Consider the following 10914-nt stretch of genomic DNA (forward strand, 5'->3'; position numbering starts at 1 on the left):
AAAATTAGTATGCTATGAAAGTGTGCTACTTTTTCACCTGGGAATCTATCTGTCTGTCTGTCTGTTTATGTACAATATTATATATACAGTATATAACACACAAATTAAAATACAAATAAAATATTGTTTTGATCCTATCACAGAGAGCAGTTTTTGCGAGAGCCCCGAGCGAAGTGAAAAATCCAGCATTTACAGTCAATATCTCTACAAACAACTGCAAAACTTGGAGAGAGAATTGAGACTCCTCAGACCTTCGTCGTTCTCTAAGCCGGACAGTTACAGTCGTGCTGTATTACAGGTTCAGGGCATGAGGAACCTTCTCGAACCCCACATCTCATCATCTCTCATCGGTCAACACACTCGTTGCTCCAGTCCATCAGAGGGCAGCGGTGGAGACAACAAAAAGTGCTGTAAAAAAGGTTTGCCCTGGTGGTTCGTGTTCGTGGGTTGGTTTCTCGTGCTCGCCACCAGCGGCGTTTCAGCATACTTCACTATGCTGTACGGTCTGACCTACGGAAGAGATCGGTCCATCAGCTGGCTCATCTCTATGGTGGTGTCTTTCTTTGAAAGCCTCTTTATCACGCAGCCTGTTAAAGTAAGAGCCAGAATGATCAAATAAAAGTATTCATGAAATTCACGCCGTATTTTATGATTACAAATATATGATTTCTGTAGGTACTTGGCTTTGCGGTCTTTTTTGCTTTGGTACTGAAAAGCGTTGACCAGGAAGAGTATGAAGATGGTCTCGTTGAAGGAGCTCTGGCCAGAACAGATGATCCCATAAAACAAATCTCAGATAAGATCTCTTTAATAAATCAATTATTTCATTAATGAGATAAAATGAAGAGCAAATGTAACAGGACATTTGACTAAATGCAAATGTAACAAGACATTTGTGTCTGCAGATGATCCTGATGCCGTCAGAATTGGCAGGAGAAACAGCACGTGTAGCTTCTATCAGCCTCCTCCACCCACCGACATTGAAAAGATGAGAAACAACATGATCAAAGAGCAGAAAGTCTTCGCTCTCATTAGAGAAATCCTCAGTAAGGACCACAAATTCATCTCATTTCTTTTAAAGAAAAGATCCACTTGTGTTTATAGTCTCGTCTCATTGCAGTTTATGTCGGGTTCCTGTGGATGCTCCTCTTGGTGGCATACAGCCAGCGAGATCCCAACGGGTACCATCTCACCCAACACATCCGGCAGAGCTTCAGCAGTGGCATTTCACAGAGTATGGAGCAGAAAGATATATTCAAATGGGCAAAAACATCTTTACTTAAAAACCTGTTTGGGCAATATCCAGGTATTCTTCATTTATCTCCAGGTCAAGGCTACTAATAACATGCTTAGTGTACCGATAGATTTAAGTTTGTTTTTTTTGCTTTCTCAGGCTTTATAACAGATGGCAACTCGAAACTCGTCGGCAACGCTCGACTCCGTCAGGTCAGGGTGAGAAAAGACTCGTGTGAGATTGCTAAATCAATGCAGCACTCTGTCTCCGAATGCAATGGGCCGTACTCTTGGGACGCAGAGGACACGGGATCTTACGGTCCGGGTTGGATCCAGACGAATGACACGGATGACTCAAAAATGTATCTCACGCCGTGGCGGTACCAAACTCAAGGCAAACTCAGATCAAACCCGGTTTGGGGCAGCGTGGCTCTTTATAAGGGTGGAGGATTCGTGGTTAACCTGGGTCCTGATCTGAAGAAAGCAAGCAGGTAGTCTTTAACAATTTTCTCGTCATTTAAGAGAAAACATTTGCATAAAATATACCCGTCTCTGAAGAATTTTCATGTTAATCTGCAAAATCGCGATTATCCATTAGATGACACACTTACTAAATTTATGAAAAAACTTTATTTACCAATTTTAAACTTTATATATGTTTTAATAATCGTTCTGAATTTGATCTCTAACAAACTTCCATCACAAAAATGCAATTGTTTCAGCTTTTTGCTGAAAAAATTGTATTTTAAAAGACAAATACACTGCAAAAAAAAAATTTCAAGAAAAAATGTCTTAGTATTTTTGTCTTGTTTTTCGTAAAAATATCTACTAATTCTTAAATTAAGATGCTTTTTCTTGATGAGCAAAATGACCCAAGAAATAAGTCTAGTTTCTAGAAAAAAATATAAAATTTAAGTGATTTTCTGCATAAAACAAGCAAATACATCTGCCAATGGGGTAAGCAAAAAAATCTTGAACATTTTTCCTAAACACTAAATTCAAGAAAAATTCAAGAAAGATTTGCTTACCCCATTGGCAGATTTTTTTTTTTTTTTTGCTTGTTTTATGCACAAAATCACTTAAATTTTATCTGTTCTTTTATTTGATATATGTTTACACTGCAAAAAACGACTTTCTTAGTATTTTTGTCTTGTTTTCAGTTAAAATATCTAAAAATTCTTAAATTAATATGTATTTTCTTGATGAGCAAAATGACCTAGGAAAATAAATCTAGTTTTAAGACAAAAAATATACAATTTAAGCGAATTTGTGCTTAAAAAAATATCTGCCAATGGAATAAGAAAATTTTTCTTGAATTAAGTGTTTATAAAAAAAGTAAATTTAGATTTTTTTTGCTTGTTTTAAGCACTAATTTACTTAAAGTTTATACCTTTTGTCTAAAAACCAGACCCACTTTCCTATGTCATTTCGCTCATCAAGAAAATACTTCTTAATTTAAGAATTTTTAGATATTTTTACTGAAAACAAGACAAAAATACTAAGAAAGTAAGAGATTTGCAGTGTAAATATTTTTAGAAGAAAATTTTCCTGGATGGCATTTTGTGAAACTTTTGTGAAAATCACAAAAAATAAAAACGCTGGCGGGCAACTTTTCAAAAAAAGGCTGGCAGCGAATGAGTTAAAGGCCCCATATTATGCAAAATCCACTTTTACAAGGTGTTTGGACATAGATGTATATTGGAAGTGTGGGAACACAACAGTCCTGCAATGCAAAAAAATCCACCCACTACATTTTTAATCCCCATTAAACCAAAGCAGTCTTATTAGTTCTGCTGTTTTGATTCTCTTGTTAATGTGATGTCATAAAAACAAAGCCCCGCCCATGTACACTGACTCACTGGTTAATTTTATCCAAAAGCTTTCCTAAATGTGATTGTTAGCTTGTTTTAGCACCAATTTATGGCGCTTTTCCATTGCGTGGTGCCCCACGGTTTGGTTTGGTTTGGGTCGGGTCAGCTCACCTCACTTTGGCGTGGTTAGCTTTTCCATTGAGTTTAGTATCACTTCGCAGTGGGAGGAATTATAGGCGTGTCGTTATATTTGCGCTGCATACGGCTGTGACATCATACAAGAGAGAGCGTCCTTGTACATTCCCAAACATTTATTTATTTATCAGTCCGCCACAAAATTAAAATTGGCCATCACAAATAGATGTTTGCACATCGCGTTTATAACTACCTCTGTCTCACATGACAGTTTCTGTTCAAACACCCGACCCGTGGCGTCTGTCGACGGCGCTCCGCTGAGCCTCAATGAAGTTGCATTAAAGCATAAATAATACTGACGTGCACGTCGCGAATGTGCCGCCACAAACTGCAAGTCTGGAAAAAACTTTTATGTGTTCCTGATTCACAACCTGTGGATGTTTTTAATCGCTAAAAGGGTGTTTGGAAACTTAAAACAGAGCACAGATGACAACATGTTTGCTCGAGACAGCGCAAGCTAGCAGTAAGCCTTAAGCTAAAGCTAATATTTTACATAATAGGATGACGGCGCCGATGACGATTCTCTCAGACCAATCAGTGAACTACAGTGTTTACGCGTCACGTTTGGTATCAGCTCGGGTCGCTTGGAACCCCAACCGAGGTGGTACGAAAAAAAGTATCGGGTACTACGAAGTGATCCCAATGGAAAAGCTTCCAAAAGTAAGCTGACCCGACCCAAACTAAACCAAACCGTGGGGTACTATGCAATGGAAAAGCGCCATTAGATAAATTTGCATTTAAAGGTACAGACATGTAAACAAAATGCTTCTTTGCTCCTGCCCAAATAGGGGCATTTTGGACATGCTATAATAAATGATCTGTGGGTATTTTGTGCTGAAACTTCACAGACACATTCTGGGCACTACTGAGACTTATATTACATCTTGTAGAAATGGGCATAATATTGTCCCTTTAATATGAGTAACGTTTCTCTCCTGTCCTGTACTACAGACTTCTTCGGTATCTTTTTAACAACACTTGGCTGGATGTGTACACACGTGCCGTGTTTGTGGAGTTCACAGTGTACAACGCGAACGTAAACCTCTTCTGTATTGTGACTCTCATGATGGAAACCACAGGCGTGGGTGAGGCATCTTCTAAAAATGTTTTGCCATTTCTCATTTTTGCTTTTAAAGTTTAGCCATCGAAGTTTGTTGGTTTTGAAGGTTCGTTCCAGTATCGGAGTGAGGTACAGAGTGTCCATCTCTACCAGTCCACAGGTGGCTTTCATGTGTTTATTATGGCATCAGAGGCCATCTATTTCCTCTTCATCCTCTACTACATGTTTGTGCAGGTCAGCTTTGTCGTGAAACACTGAAATGGTGACCAGTCGTTTACGTAGGCTTTCTATGTCATGATAAGTTTTGTCTGGTTTTAACAGGGTAAAGTGTTGAAGCAGCAGAAATTGGCGTATTTCAGAAGCAAGTGGAATATTTTAGAGTCGGCCATTATTGTTTTAAGCTGGAGTGCGTTATCGGTGTTTGTCAAGAGGACCATGTTGGGCAACCGAGACATTGAGTTCTACCAAAATAACAAAGACTTGTGAGTAGAAGCTCATCAATAACAGGCAGCATATTAAACTACTGCATAATACTGTAGATGCATATACTGTTGTATTGTTTCAAACAACTTTACATGAAAATATCAAAACACAGAAAATTATTGAATAGTATAGATTTAAGTGCATCAATCCTTTACAGAAGTAATCCACATGGCTCCACGGGGTTAATAAAGGACTTCTGAGGGCAATCGATGCGAAAAATATCAATATTTAAAACTTTAAAGATGCTGTAGAATGTAAAACTGACTTTCTGAGTATTTTTGTCTTGTTTTCAGTAGAAATATCTAAAAAGTCTTAAAAGATGTATTTTCTTGATGACCAAAATGACCTAAGAAAATAAGTCTAGTTTTTAGACAAAAAAAAAAATAGAATTTGGGTGAATTTGTGCTTAAGACAAGTAAAAATATCTGCCAATGGGGTAAGAAAATTCAGCTTAAGAAAAATAAATCTTATTTCAAGTTTTTTTTCTCACCCCATCGGCATTTATTATTGGCATTGGCATTATTTTTAAATAATTCAATGGCCCGTCGTCCATTATTACTTACAAAACCAAAACGAAATTTACAAAACCCTAAACTAAGCTAATGTCATGGTATGGTACAGACATGTATTTAAAATAGTACACATTAAACAGTTGTTTAATACAGCAAGAAACCGTTATCATCTTGTAAATTAAAACATATCCAAAAAATTAGGGTGCCATTAAACTATCATTATACAGAATAAAATCTGTTGCTGATCAAAGCGGGTGTTTTTCTTCATCTCCACCAGGTTTGCGAGTTTTTCGGAGACCGCTGTTGCAGATGCAGCGTTGGGTTATCTGATAGCCTTCTTAGTTCTGCTCGCAACCATCAAGCTGTGGCATCTTCTCAGACTCAACCCTAAACTTCACATGATCACCTCTACACTGCAGCGGGCATGGACCGATATCTCCGGTTTCATTATTGTCATGACCATCATGTTTCTGGCCTATTCCATTGCTGTGAGTCCTGTGATTTGTCACTTGATAAAGTTGGTACAGCGATTTAGTAAAAACTATAAGCACAGATATGAATGTGAACAGATCTTTCAAACAGTTCATTATTAATTATAATTAGAGGGACAATATGTAGTTTTTTAAGTATTTTATTAGTCAAAATCAATGTCTTTATTCATAAATATGTCCTCATTGGTGTCAAATGACCTCTGCCAATTATCCAATTATAACATTTCTTTGTTAGCTTAGAATTTCTTTTTTTACTTACATTGAACGGGTAAGTACAAGAAGGCTTCCATGTCGTTTCGCCATATTGATAAACTATAATAGCAGAGGGGGACAAAAAGCAAAGCCTACCGAAACGCGTTTCCCAAACGCGTTTCCCAAACGCGTTTTCATTCAGAACACGTGAACCAGCTGAAATGGACAAAGGGATGAGGGAGTACATAACGGCTACCGTAGTTGCAACACGCATTTGGAAAAGCGAGGCGCTAGAGAGCACTATTTGTTTGAATGCAAAATACTATTTCACCACTAGATGGGGGAAAATCCTACTTATTGCCCCTTTAAAGGTTCTCTAAGCGAATCTGTGTGTTGATTTTTGAAATGTGTTTTCAAACAAACTGAGCATAGTAAACTCCTCCCCCTCCCTTTTTTCATGAACGCGCCCAAACCCAACCCCCAAATCCTTCTTGGCGTCTATTGGTTAGAACACTTTGTTATGGTTTCTGTTTGTAGGTTTGGCCAGTTTGTTATTATTGCAGTTTGTGGAGGCTGGGCTGTCTACAGAGATCGCGTTTTTTTACAGTTTGATCAGCGGACAGGAAGCAAGCAGATAGTGAGGAGATGTTTGCTGTATGTAACAAAAAATGTTTTATGGTCTAAAACGCGTGAATTCGCTTAGAGAACTTTTAAGCTGGAGTCTGTAACTTTGTCCTCTCTATCGCCATCTCTGTTCATGACATAAAATTGCAGGTTACTTGCTGTTATTTTTTTGTGGGTTCAAGTAAAAAATATTTAAATGACTATTATAAGCTTACTGTTGTAAATCGGGTCAAGCGCAGTAGTAATTAATTAACTAATGAATTAATTAATTACTAATTTTAAACTCTGTGTATGTTTTTATAGGCGTTTTGAATCTGATTTCTAACAAAATTCCTTCACAAAAATGCAATATTTAAGAGTTTATAAGCAGAGAAAAAATATAGATGACACGTTTGTTTTACCCGTTTTGTTTGTTTAAAAGCAGAGGGTCTGTTCTTTAATTTGATATATTTGTGTGTTTATATCTTTTTAGAAGAAAATTTTCCTGGAAAATGCTGGTGGGCAACTTAAAAAAAAAAAAAAAAATGAGTGGGAATGAGTTAAATGGAAATGCACTTTTCAGTAACATTTTTTTGTGCATTTTTTAAAACAAAAGTTACAAATCACTGCTTTAAAACATTTCAATTTTGTTTCCCATTAGTGCAATCTAATGTACGGTTGGAGGCTCTGTTCGTACAGAACTTTGGTTCAGGCCGCCCAAACTATTATTTGCCTACAGCTGGGTATCTTTAACTATGATGAGGTAAGTTGTAGGGAATTTATTCAATATTAGGGCCGCACTGATGTAGCAGTATTTTGTTAGTCCCTATTCGATATAATAAGAGCGTAATTTTCCTCTACATACAGGTTTTGGATTACAATCCAGTTCTGGGTGCTTTCCTGATTGGATCCTGCATTATCTTCATGACATTTGTCGTTCTAAACCTATTTATATCCGTCATCCTGGTGGCCTTCAGCGAAGAGCAACTTCACCCCACAGTAAGTGTCCTATGCTCAAGAAATCCAGTAAGGTTTTAGGCACTTTAACCTTTTAAATTCACTGATGTGTCTCTTATCTCAGCACTCTGAAGAGGAAGAGATTGTAGAGCTGATGCTGATGAAGATCTGCAGTCTTTTTGGAATCAAGTGCAAGAAAAAAATCGACCCAGACGCCGTTGTGACCAAAGCTTCGGTTATATCATAGGAATTGATCCGCGTCCATGTAATCGTGCGACGGTCAACATAAGCTTTGTGAAATGTCTCTTGGTCATTGTATGCTTTTAATTTGACATAACCATACATTTTAAGGCTTGCAAATGCATAGAGGCTGTTTTATTTAGGTGTCAATGCTAGAAATACAAATATTAAAGCATAAAATATACAATTGCAAGTTTTTTTGTCTTACTACACTTGACTCAACACCAACAGTATCATATTGGAGTAAATCTAGAACATAGTCATATGCAGTAAATGTTTCAGTTAATCATAGATGTTAATATGGCAACCCCTGTAGCATACAGAAAATTAATTACTGCCCCACACTTCGTAATGCATTTTAAAGTGCACATACTATGGACATTTTTACAAGATGTTATATAAGTCTCAGGTGTGCCTGGGACGTTTCAGTTAAAAATACCCCACAGATAATTTGTTATAACACCTCCAAAATGGCCCTATTTGGGTGAGCGCGAGAAAGCGCTGATTTCATGTCTGTACCTTTAAATGCAAATGAGCTACAGCTCCTCATTCCCTTTTGAACAGACAATGAGCTCTTCTAATAGATCTGATTCCTGTGAATACAGTCTGAGACAATAGTATATTTAGCTGCATTAGCGGTACAATGTGCTAAAAAACACATTTAGAAATGCAGTGGCCGTAGGCGGGGCTTTGTTTGTGTGATCTCACAGTAACAAAAGAATCAGAACAGCATGTCTAACTCAAACCATAGTAATGAACTGAATCTGCCCCTTCAACACTTCTATTTAAAACAGTTGGTTTACAAAATTTTATCCAAAGCAACTATATACTCTTAACAGGACACAGCCACCCCATTCACATATATTTGTAAACGGGCTTACTCCATAAGATTTTCAATATAGCTTTTAAAAACACTATAGTTATAGGTAATATTATATTTAAGCAGAGCCAGGATTATATTTTAGTGATGGGAGAAACGAAGCTTTTCGAAGCTTTGAATGAATTAAACCAATTGCTTCGAAAATGTATTCAGTTTTTCGAAGCGTTTGAAACACCACACACGCTAGCGACACCTGCTGGTCAAAATTGTTTAACTCTTTCCCCGCCATTGACGAGATCTCGTCAATTAAGAGAAAACGCTTCCCCGCCAATGATGAGATTTTTTGTCTTTCCGCAATACCGCTATTATCCACCAGGTGGCGCCCTTCCGCAACTTTTTAAAACCGGAAGCATTGCCCTATGACAAGCTGCTGCATGTCCGTGTCTGTTTTAAAGATCGCTCTGAATGGGATCTCTATGAAAAGTCAGTCACAAAAATTGCATTATTTCTGCTTTTTTCTCAAAATGTGGTGTTTTTGCGGAAACCTACCCATATTCAAAAGCTGATTACAAAAGAACCACTAAAGGTAGGATGAAACGGTTTTTTTGTTTGAAAGCAGAGGGTCTGTTCTTTCATTTGGTATATTGTATGTTTATATATTTAAAGAAGAACATTTTCTGGAAGGCATTAAACTTTGGTGAAAATCATGAAAAACGCTGGCGCTGGCTGGCAACTTTTTTAAAAAATGCTGGCGGTGAAAGAGTTAAAAGCAGTTCTGTCCAAACATTTTACACTTTTACAACTCCCCCTAGTGGCTAATCCTCGTTTTTTTGTGAATCATCGGATTTTCCAAACAGTTATGACGTAATGAAGCCTCGTTTGCTAAAATCACGTCACACGTGGCCAGTTTGAAACACGCTCCGAACCAAGAGATTCGTAAACGTTTCAGGAAGCAGTGCTTCGAAAGCGACCATCACTAACGTTACTACCAAGCAAACACCAACGGCATGTAGGCAGGCACCTCCTTGTTAATTTTTCTCTGCAGACTGCAATGCAATAAACTCAGACAAATTTGATCTGGATGTTGGCCTCGTCTTATCGACATGTCTCCAGTGTTAAATTCTATAAGGGCCAAAGTCCACCTCAAAAATCATGACGGATTCGAAAGCAGAGAGGTCTAAAAGCTGCAGGACTGGGTTTTGGCAAGATGGTATACAGCTACGGCCTAAATCTCACGAGATGTTGGGGTGGTTTCCCGGACAGGGATTATGCTGCGTTCCAGGCAACCTGTAACCAGGGGCGTCATGCACCAATTTTTTTTAAGGGGGCACAGTGTCAACAGCCCACAAAAATTGTGCATACACAGACATCAAACGAAATATTATAGAGCTTTCAGTCTTTTCCATGGCACTTACATTTCTAACAATCTGAAAACCCCTGCTTTCATGCAAAAACCTCCAAAATAAGAGTGATGACTAACTTTAATATCAAATACTATTCAATCGGAATAATGACACATTTGCATCATATTTACATCTGAAACCGCATATTTTATTTAAGTCTTAATGGCTTGTTTAATTGTGTCATTAATGCATTTGCACAACAACTAAATTATCATATAAAAATAATCTAATTTTAAATCCATATATTATATAAACAACGAAAATGACATAAGCTATAGCCACGTGATTGATTTTAATGTTCAATAATGATTTTAAAAAATATGTTTAGATAAAATTATTAGAGGAACGGATTTTTGCATTAAATTTTACCTCATGTGAGATTCCGCGCCCGCGTGAACTCTGGCGAACTTTGGCGTAGTGCCTAGATGATGAATCTCTACTCATATACCGTTGAGACGGTCACATTTACAACCCTACATTTTCGACACCGAGGAGCTTAACGGCACATTACCGTTCTGGGGTTGGGAAATGTTGTGAGCGTTTCTAACACGTTTTAATTCCTCAGACCCGTTGGGTTTAGTGTTATGATAAAAATATTTTGGCCGTTGCTGTATCCCTTCTAGCCACAACCGCAGGACTGTGGCAGTTTCTCTAAAGGCTGCAGCCTCCAGAGGTCAAATATCTAGGCTGCGTTCGTCATCAAGACGGCCTTACCGGTATTTCAGAATTTTAACAATTATAAAGTTGACTTATTACTTAAACCCAAATTGTTGTAATATGCTATGACTTACGAGTGTAATGCTCCGTTAACTTAAAGGAAAACACCACAGTTTTTCAATATTTTACTATGTTCTTACCTCAACTTAGACAAAGTAATACACCCCTATCTTTTTTATATGCGTTTGTACAGCGCC

General features: G+C 37.6%; 1 protein-coding gene across 1 annotated transcript in view; it reads left to right on the forward strand.

Annotated features, from left to right (window-relative positions):
• Window positions 1–7970, forward strand: part of pkd1l2a (polycystic kidney disease 1 like 2a) — a 47025-nt gene extending 39055 nt beyond the window's left edge. The window contains exons 27-38 of the mRNA XM_073859415.1: window positions 144–595; window positions 676–769; window positions 903–1046; window positions 1121–1306; window positions 1394–1724; window positions 4191–4324; window positions 4406–4533; window positions 4621–4781; window positions 5572–5782; window positions 7242–7343; window positions 7448–7579; window positions 7662–7970. Coding sequence (XP_073715516.1) covers window positions 144–595; window positions 676–769; window positions 903–1046; window positions 1121–1306; window positions 1394–1724; window positions 4191–4324; window positions 4406–4533; window positions 4621–4781; window positions 5572–5782; window positions 7242–7343; window positions 7448–7579; window positions 7662–7784 — 2198 coding nt within the window. The 3' untranslated portion in view covers window positions 7785–7970. The remainder of the gene's footprint in view (window positions 1–143; window positions 596–675; window positions 770–902; window positions 1047–1120; window positions 1307–1393; window positions 1725–4190; window positions 4325–4405; window positions 4534–4620; window positions 4782–5571; window positions 5783–7241; window positions 7344–7447; window positions 7580–7661) is intronic.
• The last annotated feature ends 2944 nt before the right edge of the window (window positions 7971–10914 follow it).

Source organism: Misgurnus anguillicaudatus, chromosome 21, assembly GCF_027580225.2.
Source record: "Misgurnus anguillicaudatus chromosome 21, ASM2758022v2, whole genome shotgun sequence".
Classification (NCBI taxonomy): domain Eukaryota; kingdom Metazoa; phylum Chordata; class Actinopteri; order Cypriniformes; family Cobitidae; genus Misgurnus; species Misgurnus anguillicaudatus.